This window comes from Andrena cerasifolii, chromosome 15, assembly GCF_050908995.1.
Source record: "Andrena cerasifolii isolate SP2316 chromosome 15, iyAndCera1_principal, whole genome shotgun sequence".
In the NCBI taxonomy this organism is placed as follows: Eukaryota; Metazoa; Arthropoda; class Insecta; order Hymenoptera; family Andrenidae; genus Andrena; species Andrena cerasifolii.
Genome location: NC_135132.1, coordinates 2,405,797 through 2,424,843, shown reverse-complemented (window position 1 = coordinate 2,424,843; position 19,047 = coordinate 2,405,797). Strand labels below are relative to the sequence as shown.

The following is a 19,047-nucleotide window of genomic DNA, read 5'->3' as shown; positions in this document are numbered from 1 at the left end:
AAACTTCCTCCTAATACAATTAATTTCAATTTGACAACTGGAGCAAGGGCTACGTGAGTTCTACGAAAATTATTAAAAATGAAATTTTTGTTATATGATATAATTTTATATTTAAACCTGAGTCACTTTTGTTTAAAACATTTCCCAGTCGTCAAATAGTTCGGAAATAATTACAGAAAATTATATCAGTCGCAGAATTTTGAAATTTGTTAGCAAAAACAACAAAATACATGTCTAGGTATTAATTCTGTACAAAACAATGTCAATTTCAGTGAAAAACAAGCGATAATTTGAACAGTAATATAACACTTGCAAATTCAATAATACAATATTTACATAAATACAGTTGTGTACACATTATAGTCGAATAAACTTGTGGGAAATGGGTGGTAGAAGCAAATTATTCAGTTCCCACAATAGTCATTTTTTAGCGAACGCCAGAAAATTATGAAGGAATCATTAAAAAGTGAAAAATTTATAGGAGAAACAAGAGATCTGGGCAGTATGAAGTGAGATGACTTCAAAGCAAACTGTTGAAAGTATGAAAAGTAATACTCACCGATGAAAAAAATTCAAATACGAAAACCAAGTAGTATTAAGTTTTATTCTCAAGACTTAATAAAATAACAACAAATTTTTAACCATCATTAAATGGGTAGCAAAACAATAATGAGTTGAGCTAGCATTGACTACTATGAAAAATGTGAGAGATTTATTGCAACTCTAAATACTATTATCAAATATATAACATTTATTGACGGACAATTGTACGCACATGTCAATTAAATTGCTGGAAGTAATCCAGTGCAGTTCCAGTGCAACATGACAATGTTATAAATCATACTATGACGACAGTGGAAAATATTTTTGTATAAAAAGAAATCGAAATTTTAGGCCAGCCACCGATATATCTGTATTTCCTAAACAAGGAAAGTTGGAAACATGTAATAAACCTTAAAAATCAATAGAATCTGCTATTTCTCTGTCGCCGACTGTATGCAGCAAGAATTCATCAGTCAGCAGTTGCAGAAGCAAACTAAAGAACAAAATCAATATAATCTTCTATTTGCAACGCGCTATTCGCTAACACCATGTTTACCCACTTCTAGATGAGATCTATAACTAGGTCTAACATAACGTGCATTATTAAAGACTGATCACAGAAGAGACCGTTCCAATCCTTCTTATTTTCACTAGATGCAGGCTCATGCTGATCGCAGTCTTATGTAAAAGAAGAAATGGAACATAATGGGATCTAACGAAATACAGTACCAGTATTCCTTCCCTATAGAACCGATGATTTGGGTCCGCTGCCGAATCTATAGGGAGGCTATTTAGCAACTCATTACTTCACGTTTGACTGGGTCCTCAATTTGACCATTTAACAATGACAATGGACGCCAGAAAGCGAGCGACATAGAGTACCAGCGAAAAACCTTCTACCGACACCTGGTAGTTGAGAGGGACAAGTTAATGAAAATGAAAATTGTTATACATTTTATTCAATCTTGTTGGGAGTATCACGGGTGGATTGTCAAGATTTTTCCAATAAAAATGAGTCAAACAATGAGGTAGTTTAGACTCCCCGGTGTGTGAATTACAGTAAACTCTCGTTATAAGCGCATGTCCACTTTGTCCCGCTTCGTCTTTCCCGTGCCTACGCTTTGTCTACCTCTCGTCCCATCGACTGCTCGAAATCGTCGACGCTATTCGTTGAGCGTTCGCCACCAGCCCCGAGCGCGCGCCTATAGCGAGAATTTATTGTACACATTATACATAATTTAAAGTAGGCCGTGTGTGGATTCACTTTTATTCTAAAAATCTCGCCAATCCATGGGTAATATGCCATGAAGATTTAATAAAAAATGCAACAGCATGAACTTTCATTTTTCATTAGTGTATTGCTCTAGAATAGACATGTTCAACGAGCGGCGAAGAGCGCTAAGCCACGCCTTTAAGAGCATCAGTGTGGAGTATTCGTGAGTGAGGAGTCTCAGGCCCCTTAAGGTTCCCATGCACCAGCGAGTATGCCCGTTAGTGTGTAGGATGAACGGTTAAAATGCTCCGCTCGCTGGAAATTGCCTATGAGCCGAGCATCGAGCTTGGCATAATAGAGGCTCGTCGAATATGTTCGTATAGTGTGTGGACAATAGCGAGAATGCGACGAGCTTCACGCAAGCCCCCTGCGAGCAGGCTTCTGGTGTATGGGGACCTTTAAAGCAGAGCCCCGCATCGGGCGGGTTTGATCCGCCCGTCACCCGACTGTATCTCGATGCGCCCGAACCACCCGAACCCGAACTTTCACTAACCCGCGATATCCGCGGCAGATGCGTCGGGTTATCGTTGATTTCTATCCGCCCGAGGCGGCCCAGAGTGTTGTATACGCGTGGTGACGCCATGCTCCGGGAGTTTCCGACGTTCGGATGTCTCAGGCGTATCGGACGCCTCGGGTGGATTGAAATCAACGATGACCCGACTCATCCGCCGCGGGCACGGGTGGGTCGGGTGAATCGAAAGACGGGCGGGTAACGGGCGGGTTGACCCGCGATACACCCGCCCGTTGCGGAGCCCTGCTTTGAAGCTAGCAGCGAGCTAGCTCTGGATCATCATCCGCCCCGCCTTATAAAACAACACTCATACTACGGTACCCATTAAACAGGGAGAAGGAACTGCGCTTAGCGTTGCTTGCTCTTGGCTCTGCTGGCGAGCAACCAAGAGCGCTGTTGCCCGCCATAACCCAGTTGAACTGGCCTGCTCTAGGGCTACCTGGAGCAGGCTGCTCGCGTAATGTGAGACGCTCGCCCAGTGTAAGCGAAACAGGAGTGGTGGGTATGACTGGAGGCTACACAGCGAGAGTGAATAGCCGGTTTATAGGGAGGAAATACTGTATACCCATCAAACAGCTGTTAAAACAATCGTGCACATAACGAAGGGCAGTTAAAAGGTAGCAATCCAATGCAGCATTATAAATAAAATAGAGTTGTCCGATATTAAGGATTGACATACGATCCCGATCCATTAAGGAGAACCCATCACCCAATTTACCTGTCCCTTCCTGACGTTTCGTCGTTTCGACTCCGTTTCTAACATCTTCGATGTCAGTTCTCGCCGGCGCAATGCAACCGTTTGCTGTTTTCTTCGTGGCAGTCATGCTCATGGGCGATGAATTCTCGTCCTCCCGGCGAGCGAGCATGCTTACCTGCTCGTTGGACCTGCGCAAGATCGTCCTGCCAGTGTTAGGGTCGAAGGGGCCATCAATCACCGTGGTAATGATCGTCCCTGAATCGGCAGTCGGGAATACATACGTCTCGTTCGCAATCTGTTTACCAGCTTTCAGCGATTTCATCGGCACCTTAGAGCTTTTTATTATCAACGCCGTCGATCTGACCACCTTCGGACTTTTTTCGAGAGTGTTTATACGTTGTCGGACGATGTTATCGATGTCACGGCCAGCTAATTCCTCCGAGCCTATCACTATCTTTTGACTGTACAACGGTTGAGGTCGCTTCAACGTGCTCTTGGGGAATTTCAGTCTAACTTTCGCACAATTTGTGGTGGTGTTGGAAGTTGTGATGGTAGTGGTGGTGGTGGTTGCGGTGTTGTGGGTGGCACTCGCATGCGTATCTTTTTCGTCTACGGCTAAACGAACAGAAAGAAAAGGAAAAGACAAATCAACGATCTAAGAAGCCAAAGAAGCTGCGATTCTAGAGAATTGTTTCAGTATATACAGGGTGTCCCGAAATATGTAGTACTGGCGGGTAGGGTGTGATTCTTCATGAAGAGGTAAATAAAAAGTGTAGGGTGAAGTTTTATTCAACGAGGCTCCGTTTTTTTTTCTCAGAAACTCCAACAAGCACACGTCGACTAAATCACATACAGTAGACCCTCGTTGTAGTTGTACGTTTTTCACCCTCGCTATAGACTCTGGAGTCGTTCCTACGATTTTCTCGTTACGCTTATGCCATGCAAGCGAACCCATCGCATGCGCACAGCCTTCTCCTGACAGCCGAGAATAATGAATGTTTATATGTTTTCATTTTTGAAAATAAATCTTTGTATGAGTATTGCCAATGAATTGGTGAGTCCAAACATCTTCCTCGGGCTAGTTTTTAACTGTAAAGACTTCTGAACTCGGAAAATCAGTTGCACATTATATACGATTGAAAACACTTTAAATAAGGTTAGGATTGGACTCGTTTTCACTGGGAAAACGCGACCAATCAATCGGTACGAGTTTCACGAACATTTAATGAAAAATATATAAACTTTTGTGAAATAAGTCACTCGAGATCTCAGCCAAGCGTGAAATAATTATGTGCTAAGTAAGCTATATACCCTCTCTATAGGCACCACAGCAGATCTGATCATTGTGCCCACATCGTGTCTACTATGTTACCGACGGGAGGTAAAGAAAAATATTTAATATGACAAAATTTTTACTCCTTGAAACTTTTATTTTATTCCGAATAAAAGCTGAAAAAAGCTGTTGCTGAAAGTGTTGCCCCTTTTGCCGCATACATACGCGTATATGTGCCCTTTCCATTAAATTTCTATGAACTCTTTTTAATATAATACTGAGTTTTACCGCCTTAAATACAAGGAAAACTGCTCCATGTATAATACATAGCAACAATAAGGCAATGGAAATGATAAATAATAAATCACGACCTTGCCAAAGTTATGTACAAACTAACATAAATAAAAAGGGAGGTGCTTACATGTTCGGTGGATTTGAAAAATTGATTTTCTCGAAAACAAAACCTCATTCAAGAAAAGTTTGTTCTATATTCTTGATTAATTTTTTCATGAAAAATCACCCTCTGCCGGCTAGTCCCACGCTCTGCGGGACATACTGTTCATATTTCGCGACTCGTCAGTCCATAATTTATTTCTTTTTAATTTTTACCTGAGAACCATTACATATTAGAATTCATAAAAAAAGTACGTCACTGTGTACCGTAACTCGATGTACAGTTCTGAGGAAGGGGTACACTTCACCAGTTACTCTGAATTTGTTTTTAATATTAAGAAATTCTATTTAGCGGCGCATTCACAAAAACTTTATGATCGAAATGATGAAAAGTACTACTGAAAAAAAAAATTGAGAACGTATTGTATCGAAAATATTTATTTAATATTTTTTAAATATCAATTCATCATATTAAATCGTATAAAGGCATTTATATAAATTAGTTTCAATAAACTTAAAATTTCATTGAAATAAAAATGCCGAATTAAATTTCATAAACGTTATTGCAAATATTTGTTTGCTTAGAATGTTAAACGTTTTTATATGATCTGAATTTGTTGCTGCAGATACAAACAAGTACAACTAATTTGTGAATTTTCTTTTTCTTACAAGTTGTATTCACGAGTATTGACGTGTATATCGGATCAGTTAAATGTTATTCACATCCGGATGCAAGGCTTCTTGACAAAAATAAATAGAAGAAACAGGGGACGTTCTGCGATAAAAGTGTAGGAAATATATTATGAAATAAATACTATACTAGTTTTCAACATATGTAAATATTCACAAAATAACCATAGGGAAAAAACAATTACCCCAATGACACATTGGCTAAAAAGTATATAATCGAATGTAGAAAAAAGATATATGCATTTATAATTTTTGAAATATCAATAATAAACATTTCTTTAACACAGCAAACATTATAATATTGTACTATGTGTACTCTAGTGTTCGTTGCTTTAATTACATAACAAATTTTTTTATATATAAAATTCGATTGTGGATAATTTGTTATAGTATCATAAATAAAAAAACGAACGTTGCATTAGTGTTGAAGAAATAAGTAAGAATTCAAATAATGCAGGCAGAAACTAATATCGTGTGTTAGAGTACCAAGCAATAGTGAGGCTTATTGATGAAGTTAGGAGAAGAGGGTAAGAAACATTGATTCGAATCTGGTGCATTTTCTGTTCAGACAGGTGCATTGGAATGTCTCAGTATTGCTCGGTTTACCTATAATTATGTAGTGTGACGTTTAAACACAAAATAAGGTAAAAAGGAATCTTAAGTATTAGGTAGAGCCAAGATGGGTGTAAGAGCCATGTTGATTTGGCCTTGTGCAACACTCATTCAACACTAGTGTAATGGAAGTTGATGTCATTGCATACCTGTATGAAGAACATTATACGTAAAGTATTGAATTGTAGAAAAAATAAGCTACTATTTAATATTGCCATCTACCTAATAAATTACAGAATAGTTCATATTCTCAAACATAATTGCTTTTATGAATTGTATATAACTATTGCTGGGTTTTTCGAATTCGAAGCTTGGATCAACTACCATCATTTGTCTCATCCCTATTTGTTATTTAGTGAATACTTAATTAAATTAAGACCAGTACACAGTAATGCTCGTTAATTTTCTGTCGCGTTCTTTTTTACAGTTGTGTTATTGGTTTAATGATGCAACGATTTCATATTTTACAAGATTTTAGCGTTGCGTTTAATTATTGTTCATTTATTAATTATCGAGCGTTCAATGCATTTTTATGAAATTTACAAAATCCGGTATAGAGAAAAAGCGAACAAATATTTTGATATTTATTTACAATTTTGCTAATTGTCCAAGCCTTTCACCCGGGTAGTTGAACATTCATGCAATACTTGTAATTCATTGAAAACCAACTTGCACATGCAATCAAGTCATCGATCATGACATATAAACATGAATGCCTGTGTGTTTATTTGCGAGAAATAACATTGAAATACAGTCCGTTTGAATTGTGCGAACCAAGTATGTAATCATGAGTTATAACTTATGACAATACCTTAACAAAACGCATTTTTTTCAATGATTATAATTACAACTTATTCATGCACGTATGTGTGTTTCGCGTCGCAATGCATGGTTTCTCTAAATAAGGAAAGACAATAGAAATCGGAAATGCATTTGTATGTATATGCGGAGTATGTGTGCAGGCTTAAATTAGAGTTCTGCAAATCCAACTTGTTATCCAGATTCTGACTTATAGACAGAGTATCTCCTCGCTATAAGCTCCTCGTTATCGGCGCCATTTCTGGTGCAACCAGCTCGTTTGATTCTGTCCTCATCAACAGAAATGCATGGCAAAGAGTGGCCCAACTTCGCAGGGTTGTCATCCGTTTGTGCGCACTTCTACAATATTTCGTAAATACCTACTGTTATGTCCGAAACCGATGGTGGTGATATGATTCCGGAACGGAAAGGGATCTTGCCCCGTCGCCTCCGGCCTAACCGTAATCCCTCGGGTCGGTCCCGCTTTTTAGAGTACTGTGCGGGGCAGGTGGATGGGCATTTTAAAGACCGTGGAGGAAAAGAAGATGTGCGTTTCGTTTTGGGACCGTCAGCCAGACTCACTAGTAGGGCTACAGCTAACGGACCCTGCCCTAGACACATGGGGACTAAGCGCAAATAACGTGGAACTTGTATACAGGGTCACCAATTAATCTTGCAACCCGCGCTTGCGCGATAGGTAAAATGGCAACAGCGCCTCATGGACGCATTCCACTACAACAGGCTTGCCCTTTAGGGTGCAAATATCTCCTCAAGTTCTGGGCCCCGGGCAACAGCCGAGCGCGGAAATGTTACGTTGCTAACCACAGCATGGGATGCGGGAGAACTGCAAGACTATGCGTGTATCTATACTGGTTCGTACCACAAGTCTAAATAGCTGACAAGGGGACCTTCAGGTTTGGCAATTTCAGAATATGTTAATACTTGGTTTACATGAAGGTCTTTACTTGGACGTTAATTTCCCAAAGCAGTAAGCCGCGCTTTTCAGCCAAATTCGAGAAAATTGACTTTGAAGAATTCAATAAAAAGTACGATTTTTCAAGCTAGAGATAATTTAAAATAATATGTGAGTTTTTTAATGAAAATGATATTTAAATATCTGTTAATTCGTACGAATTTGGCAGGTCTTTAAATGAATAAAAAAAAGTATCAATAGTAAGACTAGTCGTGAGCGCTATGCACTGACTTCAGCATTTTTCAAAGTCGATTTTCTCGAATTTGGATGAAAAGCGCGCCTTACTACTTTGGGAAATTAATCCCCAAGTGAAGACCTTCACGTACACTAAGTATCAATATTTTCTGAAATTGCCAAACCTGAAGGTCTCCCTTGTGAGCCTCACGCGTATTGGCCCACACACATTCTTGCAGTTTTCTCAAACCTTCGCAACGGTTAGCAAGGTAACAGTTCAGTCCTCGGCTGTTGTCCAGGTCCCAGAATTTGAGGAGGTATGCACCCTAAAGGGCAAATCTGCACTACAACCATGCAGCGGCCCGGTGTTCGGAGAGCTGCCAGCGACCTCTCGTATCTCTATCCCCTCAGTCCCGCCTCTTCCTTCATCATCCCCCTCCGTAGTTCTTCCCTTACGATATACCCTGAGGTATTCCGGTACATCCCGAACACCCACTTCGTATATCTCTCCTACAGCCCTTCCACCTTTTCCCTACCTTTCCATCCCCACACTTCCACCCCATAACTAACAACCGCCCACACAACTGCTGGACAGCAGTGATACCGGTGCATGGTTGTAGTGGAATGCGGCGGCCATTTTACCTGTTCGCGCGAGCGCGGGTTGCAAGATTAAATGATGACCCTGTATATGCGAACGAGATTGGAAGTTATTACTTGTGAGAAGAGTAGACCTCTAGCGGCGCTGGCGAAAACTAACCGGCGCGACCTATGGTGGGGCTGGGACGTCACACCTACATATGTTTCTAAGACAGAAGTTATAGTTTGGTTCTGCCCCCGGAACTCATTCGCGAAATATCGTAGAAGTGTTCACGAAAGGGACCATTCTCCAGGCCGTAATCTTTCATGAATTTGTGTTAGAAAAAAAACAGAATCGAAAGAACTAGTCCTATACTTATGCGAAGCGAGCACACAAGCTGTCTTGCTGAACACGAGAGTGAGAGGAAAGCGGCCGCAGAAACGTGTCCCCGATATTGTCTTCGGCTGTAAGCTCGATGTTGATCGTAAGTCGCGAGCTTATAGCGAATAAATACTGTATATATACAATATATTTGGATTCCTACATGCGGTTGACTTATTTAACATCGCCCTGATTGCTATGCATATTGAAATTGTACACGTTTCATGCTGCTAACGTTTAGTATAGTTCCTTAGATTAAGTTAAATACACTATTTGTATTTAACCACACGTTCCAGCGAAATAGTAGCTGCAACTTGTTTCGTTGTATATTTGAAATATATATAAGAATATTTATTTCTCCAATCGAGTAAACGACCAGCGACTTAACAGTTTCCCTAGTAGCATTTATTTGTTGGGAGTTTGTTGGGCCAATGACGTGTTATCCGTTGGCAAACTGTTGAAGTGTGGCGCTAATTTTAAATGGACCAACGATTGTAACCAACGCAGGTCCAACGTCACTTAACGTAAAGGCCCAACTCAACGTTTCTTTTCAAAAGACGTCGTAAAGACGTGGAGAAGCCATCTTAAAGAACTTCAAAAGACGTCGTAAAGACGTCTTCTTCAGGTCTGGTTTGGGAAAAAAAAAATTCCGCGGTGAGGAAAATCGAACCAAAACTTTCCGCTTCCGAAGCAACCACTGTTCGCAGCAACCCAACACACTTTCTTGTAAACGCTTCTAATTTCTAGTTACATAACTAGTATTAATTTTTTATAAAAACTGCACAGCGACGAGAAATATTCTACAAAATATCATCATTCGACCTTTATAGACTCATTCCTTAAAATTTCACATTCGTCTTAAGACAGACGTCCACATTACGTATTTATAAATAAGAATAGAAAAATCACAACTTGGAATATAATAACAGGTTTTTGGATGTAGCAAATTTTCTGACGTTTGTAGGACGACATTTAATCATCGTTGTAAATTTTTTGTTAATTAACCAACCATAACAATTGTAGGCCCAACATTGAATATTCGTAGGCAAACTGTTGTAACTTTTTGTTAATTAACCAACCATAATAATTGTAGGTGCAACTTTGAATATTCGTTGGCAAACTGTTGTAACTTTTATGCCGTAGGCCCTATGTTGGAACTTTGTAGGCAAAAACACTAATTATATCCCAACTAATTCCCAACTGTTGGCTACTGTGGGCCAACCAAAAATGCTACTAGGGTTAGTTAGATCACTCGCCAGTTGCAGAACTCTACTTTATGTGACCAGTATTAATGAAAACCGATTAGAAGAATTGAGAGTTTCCAAAGTCCAGGTTTCCTAGTACATCGCTATTAAAGTCACATGACTAAATCCAGGAATACTTACAATAAATTTATAAAATTCGATGTAACGGTACAGTTGTGCAATACATGTAAATTCACTTGTTAATGATACTGTGAAAAAGTACGGACACCACTGTTCTTAAGTGTCAGGATACTTTTTGCATCTCTAAATCTACCCTAAAGAAAGTATTATGAACTTAACACCCAAAAATATGAAATTATTAGCTGATTCAGAAGAATGTGTTCTTGTTTGATTATTATGTATATGTATTAAGAGTGTTAATTATAAAAGTACAGACGATCCCTGAGGCATTTATTTCGAACTTCTAAAAAAATATCGAATACAAAACTGTATCTGATTTGAAAAAGTACCAAATTGCAGTAAAACTGTACTGCAAATTCATTTTTGTAATAAAAACTCTACGTCACATGTTTTGTTGCACTGTGTTATAGCTGATGCAAAGATGAATTTAATCAGTTATAATATTATGAACCCGAGATAACCTTGATCCAATATTTACACCGGAATTATACGTTCACACCAATTTAATAACAATTAACAAGAATAATAATACGAGTTTAATACACCATATATAAAGAACAATAACAAACAGATAATCACAGCAGTGGTAAATAAAAAAGAAACGGAAGATTTTAACAGAAGTAGAAATAGTTGTGCAAAGGGAAAGATTCTGTGAAGTCAGATTACACTGTTATTAACCTCGAATTTCTACAGCTGCCATCCTATCTAAAGCCGATTTTACTGATCATACAAAATGTTAACGAATGTTACAAACCACGTTTCAATTTAACACTGTGAGTGGCATAGACGTATTTTCACGCCGAGAGATTTTCATTCATTACCTGGCTTTGGCGTGTTTTCGTGTCAATATTTTCTGGAAAGAACCGATGATTATCACCTGTCAACCCAGCCAGAGTCAAGTACTAATGACAGGACAATGTTAAGTCCCAGAGGAGATTACTGATCTACGAGCGTGCAGCGAGTGCTATAAGCCATTGGAAAGATCTCGCCAAAACGAATCGATTGATACCATTTTTAACTTTGAAATCCGATGGGATCGCCTTGAAAAATGGCCTCAAAGTTCGAGATTTTGCGGTTTTGAACAAAAGAAACAGGTAGTAAAGTCCCAGCTGGCCCCAGGGACCCCGGGCTAGGCACCTGAGGAAAACCCGAGGGATGTAAGCGACACTCTATACTCGTTTCATCCTAAGAAAAATCCTATGTCCCGACCGTTTTGTGGCCGTTCTGCGCAGCCCCCACTACCGCCTACGGGCCCGACGCAGGCTATTGCTCGCAGCACTTTACCTGCCGACTTCCCTGCCCCTCCGAGGGCGTGACATGACCGATGTCAATGTCAACACTGCAGGTTGCGGAACGGCTGACAGAGAGGTAACAGGTGGTAAGACGGAGAAAATCGTAGGCGGTTATGTGGGGAGTCAGACCAACCAGCGCCTCCTCAGAATCATCTCTGCGCGAACGGGATTTTCCTTAGGATGAAACGAGTATAGCAGGATGGAGCGGTCAATGTGCCTCATGCTCTTCATTTCAGGGTCGTCTTGGGGCTGCGTTTGCCGCATGGGCCCCTATCCTAATGCTTAGTACGACATCGCCAATTGATTAGTTCAAAGGCAAGCCCAACGCGGCCCTGAAATGAAGGTCATGAGGCACATTTGCCGCCCCAACCTGCTAGAGGTGGGGTGTCGAACAAGCGGATTGCGAGTCGCAGTGGCTCCTTCTCCTCTCCGCCTGTTCCGTAGAGCCGGAGGAGAACGGCCCCCGCCACACCTACTTCACTGTGATGAATTTCTCCTCCGGGTGCCGCACTCTCTCCCTGTTGGGTCTCGTGCAACTCCTGGAGAAAAGTAAGTGGGGGAACCGGCTGACCGGAGCCCCGATTCGTGCGGCCATCGGAGTGGGGAAAGTTCGACACCCCTGTGCTAGAGTATCGCTTACATACCTCGATTTTTCCTCAGGTGCCTACCCGAGGTCCCACGGACCAGATGGGATTTTACTACCGGTTCCTTTTGTTCAGAACCGCAAAATTTCGAGCTTTGAGACCATTTTTCGAGGTGATCCCATCTGATTTCGAAGTTCAAAATGGATTACATCGATTCGTCTTGACGTGGTCTTTCCAATTGTGTACAGCAATCGCTGCACGCTCGTAGGTCAGTAATCCCCTGTGGGGCTTAACATTGTTCTTTATATTTCTATACAGGGTCTTCGGCAACAGGTGTCCGAATGATCAAGGGGTGATTCTACATGCCAGAATAAGACGAAATTACGTTTGAGGCTCCGTTTCCGAGTTATTAATTGTTGAAAATACGCGTAAAAAGCGTCAGACGCAAGGGACTTACACTACTGCCGGGGCGCGTTAGGCAGGCTTGGTACGGTGATGGCAGCACCATAGCCACCTCGAAAAACCCACTCATCTCGAATTCGAAGTGATGAAATACGACGCCACGCGTTACACCGGTATATCTATATAGATCATGCACCTGAAGGACGGAGCATAGTTGCGGAAGCGTTGAAGCAAAACACGGCAGGGGAACCGCCTGTTTCCGCCATCTTGGGCCGGTTAACTTGTGGTGCACTCTGTAGGCGAGTTTACTTATTAGTACTAGCGTGACTTGACGTTTGGCGTCGTTTGGTACAGAAGTATACAGTAATTGTTGGTGGCGTCGTTTCTTGTATAATTATTTATAAATCCAATCGTAAAAATACCAGTTTGCATTGTGAAAGGATGTAAAACTAGAACTTCCACGAAAAGTTTGAGACGAGAAGACATAGATGGCAGCACTAGTTGACCGGCACAGGATGACTGAAAGAATGAAACCGTACCCCCTGCCCGAAGGCTTCACTCCCCCGTCCATAAGCCTACTTTATGCCCCGTGCTTTTGGTCTATGGTCTAGACCAGAGGTGCACAAGGAGCCGTTTTCACCTTCTAGTTGCGGGCAACCAACCGAGTGTCAAGCTGTCCCAACCATATATACTTACGCTACGAACCTACGAGCACGCACATGCAGTTCTTCTCAGTGATTCTACCCTTGGAAACGGGACAGCTCGACCGCTCGGCTGGTTACTCGCAGCGTTGTCCGGAAATTGGTTCTTGGTCAAACTCTTCGTAGTGGAGGGGAACTAACTTACACGCCACACATGCGTGTAATAATGACGTGACGCCAAATCAATCAACGCCAAGATGGGAAACAATGGGAAACGAACCACTTGGATTGGCTAGCTTGGCTTGGCGCTGGCGACGGATCGTTTCCCATCGTTTTCCATCTTGGCATTGATTGGTCTGACGTCATGGCGTCAGCACGCGCATGCGTGGTGTGTTCCCAGTTCCTCCTCCACTACGACTTTGCCCAGGAACCCATTTCCCGGCAACGCTGGTTGCTCGCAGCTAGGAGATAAACACGGCTTCTTGCGCGCCTCTGGTCCAGACTCTAGATGGCTGCGGCACTGCCCTCGCTGCGCCTAACCTGGCTACCGCACCGACAGTAGTGTAAATCCCTCGCGTCAGACGCTTTTTGCACATATTTTCAACAATTATTACCTTGGACAGGAAGCCTCAAACGCTATTTCGTCATTCGTGATTTTCGTCTTATTTTGGAATCTAGAATCAGCTCATAAAGTTTCTTATACCTGTTGCCGAACATCCTGTATATTCTATTTGACATTCATGAGAGTATTACGAATAGATTAACAATGTTTCCCTGGTGAAAATGAGTCATTCCTGGGAAATGATCTCAAATTTCAAATTTTTATTGAAAATAGTGTCTTAAAAAATACCCTAAAACTTACAGAGAATACATACATTTCAAAGTGTTAGGGCATATCATAGGGCTGTAACAAAACATTTAGTTCTCTTTATCAGCTGTTAAATATTGCTGTTACAGCGATATAATACTTCATTGAATGTAATAAAACGTTTCAATTGTTTTGCCAACTTAAACAGACCAGCAAAAATAACCTGTATAGCTTTCCACGGAAAATTTTCTTGATTCCTATGGAAGAATTATATCAAATATATGTACAGTGTTTCATGTAAAAAGGATTATTTATACAATTAAAAATTCTTCACTTATTATCAAATATATTATCTCTATCAACTCGAATGTTTTATTCTTTTAAGAATGCATTTGATAAAGTTGCTGCGCTAATCATGTCACACGATCCTTTACTTACGTCTTTCATTATTCCATGACATACTGACTCCGAAGGTATTGATAAAATTGCAAGCCATGCGTCTCGAATCAGCATAAAAGATCGCAGTCGTAAACGACAAAAGTACAAAATCTGATATGTAAAAAAGTCAAATGGGACTACACATAGAGAAACTAACCGTTGTTTCTCCTGCCATGAATCTCTTGATCCTCCGATACCGTCTCCAGTAGTGGCAGAGTATTATCTGGACAGTAAGGCGAACTGAATGGCACCCCTGTACTACCTTCTGACATTCCAGCGCCATCTAAACCTGCGCTATGACAGCTACGCGGTAGACTGGAATATCCTGTAATGTAAATGTTTCCTATATTTTACTAGGTCTATATTTTGTATGCGTCGTATATCTGGAATATTTCATTACAAGACAGTTATATTGATTTTTATATTAAGGGGTCATGCTCAGCCAGGAGGACGAAGAATAGTGATTTGGGGAGTTTCTTTTCAAAAACTGTAAGATCTTTTTTCAAAAACTATTTTCGTATTTGAAATAGTGTATTTTAGTAAGTATCTCATAATTTTTTAACTTAAAGCTAGTTATCAATAGCGAAGTTGTAGCCGATTTCCTGAAAGTCCTCTAAAAAACGTGTTTTGCAATGGCCACTGGATACCTATCTCATTAGAAATTAAAAATTCGAAAAGATTTATTTAATATATTAAATTATCTAGTCTTCGAATGAAGGAGTTTTCGAAATATTAATTTGGGACAAAATCGCGAACGTTGTAAGCTAAAGTTGAAATTTTTTAATAAAAAGTCGCTCGTTTTGAGACAATAAAAAAATATGCACGGGAGAAATAAGTTGTTTGTTCAAAGACTAGATAATTTAATATATTAAATAAATCTTTTTGAATTTTTAATTTAAGATGATTCTGTACCGAGCAGTAGTGGTCACTGCAAAACACCTTTTTGGGGAAAACGTCCGAAAGATGGGCCACAACTTCGTTACTGATAAATACTTTTAAATAAAAAAATTATAAGATACTCTCTAAAATACACTATTTCAAATACGAAAATAATTTGTGAAGAAGATCTTACAGTTTTTAAGAAATAAATTTCCCAGAAATCACTTTTTTCGGCCTCCTAACTCAGCATGACCTCTTAAATTTATTGCAGCGATGTCCATTGGTAGGGCCTCTTACGGGTCTTTAATCCTCTCTCTTTGCCATATTTGTTCTACATATACATATGTATAGACCGTGCACAAAGCGTCGCAGCGTCAACTACTGTCAATATGCATGACAGCAAAACCAAAGTGAGGTAAAAGTAACCCGCCTCGGAGTGATTTATTGGACCAAATCAAAAAATTGAAATTTTTTGTTTGACAAATTGCTCTATTTGAGTTCTCGTGAAACTATCGCCATTTCTTTAAGCTTAACATTAAGCAGATTTTTAATTATAAGTAGCATCTAACTATTTCGGTATCTTACATGAATTTTATATTCCTTGATAATTAACTAAATGAAAAAAATTTGTTTACTCTAGACATAAAAGAGAAACAATACGTATTTTGAAAGTTTAAATAATTATGACACTGAACTCTTATTCACTTCTATCAGGCGTATTTATGAATGAAGTAGTAACACATTTAAAGTATTTCAACTCTATAAGATAATTTTAATTTTTTAATTATATAAGCGTTTCATACTTTACGCATACCATTTACTATCGTGTAACGATTTCACTAATATGGTCCATTAGCATAATTTGATCTACCAAGTACCTTTAAACGATAGTTATTTGGAAATATACATAGACTACATACAAAATATTACATTAATCTTTTAATGTATACCGTTATTTTAGAACAGGGTTGACTAACTGGTGGCTCGCGAGCCGCCGGGGGCACCTCCGCCTTGATGCCACGCTGAACGGCCCCCTCCATATCTCCCAGACTCTGACGATCGCAGTCAAAAAGAGAAGGAAAGAAGGAGAATCGACTGCGATCAACTGCGATCGTCAGAGTCTGATCGGTATGGAGGGGGGCCGTTCAGCGTGGCAGCAAGGCGGAGGTGCCCCCGGCGGCTCGGGAGCCACCAGTTAGTCAACCCCGTTTTAGAATGCTTTATTTTTATAATTAAATTATTGTAGAAGTTACTTTCATTATCTCTACGAGTACTAGATCAAAGCGGAAGACGAAGAATTATAGTTTTAACCCTTCGTGGTCACACGGAGTGTATTGTACCCCAAGAATAATTTTCGAGTTAAAATGTCGTGTCTTTACGACTTCCAAAGGGGATTTATCGCAAGAAAAAAAATATAAAAAAATTTAAAAAATCACTTTTTCCCACAACCGTGGAAAATCGCTCATTTTCAACTACAAATTTTATCATATCAAAATTTACATTTTTAGAAAAAGTCTATTAGACCATGATTGTATAAGTATTACGAACGTATATTTATCACTGAAAAGTTAAAAGATTAAAAAATACGAAAATGGTAACTCAAAAAATGACGCGGGGGTACAGTGAACCCCGTGTGACCAACTTGTGATTATAAGGTGTGACTCATCCACGAGTTGCTGGTTGAAATCCCCATGACCAACCATTTCTGGAACATCATTTTTTTATCTTTAATCTCTCAAAAGTTGGCCGCTAAACTTTGGCCCCAACCAACTATGTACCTACCGATCAGAGTTTTTTGCGAATATCTCGAAAACTAAAGTCAAGCGAAGGCTAAAACCTTCTGAACGTCACTCAAGAGCGTGACCTTGACTACATATGTCAAGGTCAATGTCATAGGGGCTGAGTCCTCGGTATATCAATATTTACCAAATATTCTATTAATATAAGAAGTTGCTTAATCATGTGCATTGTGCTTATATCTATCGCCTCCTTGCCGCCCCTTAATGCTAATGCCTGTAGGTAGGCCGTAAATGTTCATCTTTCAACTTCGTGAAGATTGAAAAAACAAAAAGTCCAAAAAATTCATTTGAATTAATGTAGGTACTTAAATTCATTTCCATATTTCCGTCACTAATCATTTGTTTTAATACACTGACATTAACATTACGGTACCTAATGAACGACAGACTACTACTAAAATTAATTAATCTGCAATTACGCCTATTTTGTTAAGAGACCGTTGAATTTACTTATTTTTATACTTCCAGTGTACTAAAAGATGGTGGCCCTGAAGTGACGGAAAACTTGAGAAAAGCCACATATTTTGTTGACATTATCATGGTCATATATAAAAAACGATCAGAGGAAGTAATTTTGGTTGATGCGCAGGCTGATTTGGCGCAAAAGACGTTCTCACTAATGCATTTGCGCGCCGCGGATGTATCATATTTACGAGTGTCGACAAGTTTGGATCACTTGAAAGACACCCCGACCCCCTGCACCAATGGGACCTTGACTTAAACGTGCGTTCAGAATTGAATGCATATGCGCATTTACTCCGCGCGAGCGACCTAACTAGAATAATCAGCAATGTCCAACGGTGGGAACCAGTGTTGCCAAAAGAATTCCCTAATGTAGGGACAAAGTGACGTCACATAGAGCTATATACAGGATGTCCCAAAATTCAAGAAATTCCCGGAACATGCAATATCCTGATGTAAGAAGACATCGAAAAGTCCTTTACCGTTCCGGGATCCGAGGTTTCGGCCTCGAAATATTAACAGTTGAATATTAGCGCTCACACTTCCGGGTCGCACAGTTTAAAGCCGAAACAGCTGACGCGGAGCAGTGACCTCTAGCACGCCGGCGCAGGACGCACGCATAAATACAGATGCGTAGATACACACACACACACACACAGTAGAACCGACCGCGCTGGTTCAACCATGTAAATGAACCTGTATCTACACGCGCCTCCTGCGTGTACGTGGAGCGTACGCTACCACGCGCTCAGTTGCTTCAGCCATAAACTGCGCGGTCCGGAAGTTCCACTGCTAATATTCAACTGTTAATATCTCGAGAACGAAGTCTTGGATACCAAAATGGTAATGGACTTTTCGACATTTTCTTACATTAGGATATTGCATGTTTCGGGAAGTCCTTGAATTTTCAGACACCCTATAGAGTAATGCGACTTGTGCACGCCATGTGAGGATTCCCCCTATACTACTCCCTACTACTATTACTGCATAGAAAGAAGGCCCCGAAGAAATGACGATTGGTTTTTACCACCTACCGGGGCACATTCCTAAAGACAGGGCACACGTATTTTCATTTTCGTTATTGGCTAAATCGGTCACATCTACTAATTACTATGCAGCGTGTGCCGCCAAAAACTTAGAAGAGGGGGCTCCGCGAAGGTCACAGGCAAGGGTTCAGGCGGAGCTAGCGGCGGAATGCACCGCCTGCAGGGGCCTTCTTTCTATGTAATAATACAGCGCCGTTCAGGAGTTGTCCATACGGGCAACAGATCAGGCTGCCCGGGGCAGACTGGTCCCCACTGGACAGTGCTCCCCGTCGCTCCGCGACGTGGAGCGCTGACTAAACGAGCCGCTTCCCCGACAGGGGTAGATCCAACTTGTCCAATGATTCCTAACGGATGAGGGCAGGGTTTTTCCAAGTCGCGTGCCGGAACATCTTGGCACGCCGTTTCCCCTGGCAGTG

General features: G+C 40.5%; 1 protein-coding gene across 5 annotated transcripts in view; it reads right to left on the bottom strand.

The window, feature by feature from the left end:
* Positions 1–19,047, bottom strand: part of Frmd5 (FERM domain containing) — a 193,738-nt gene that overhangs the window by 19,412 nt on the left and 155,279 nt on the right. For 4 of the 5 annotated variants that reach the window (XR_013087252.1, XM_076828201.1, XM_076828202.1 and 1 more), the window contains 2 exons: positions 14,603–14,770; positions 3,046–3,639 (listed from right to left, as the gene is read on the bottom strand). Coding sequence is in view for 4 of the 5 variants with exons in the window: in XM_076828201.1 (XP_076684316.1) it covers positions 3,046–3,639; positions 14,603–14,770 (762 nt within the window). In the remaining variant the exon portion in view is untranslated. The remainder of the gene's footprint in view (positions 1–3,045; positions 3,640–14,602; positions 14,771–19,047) is intronic. The other variant, XM_076828203.1, reaches the window with a different exon arrangement.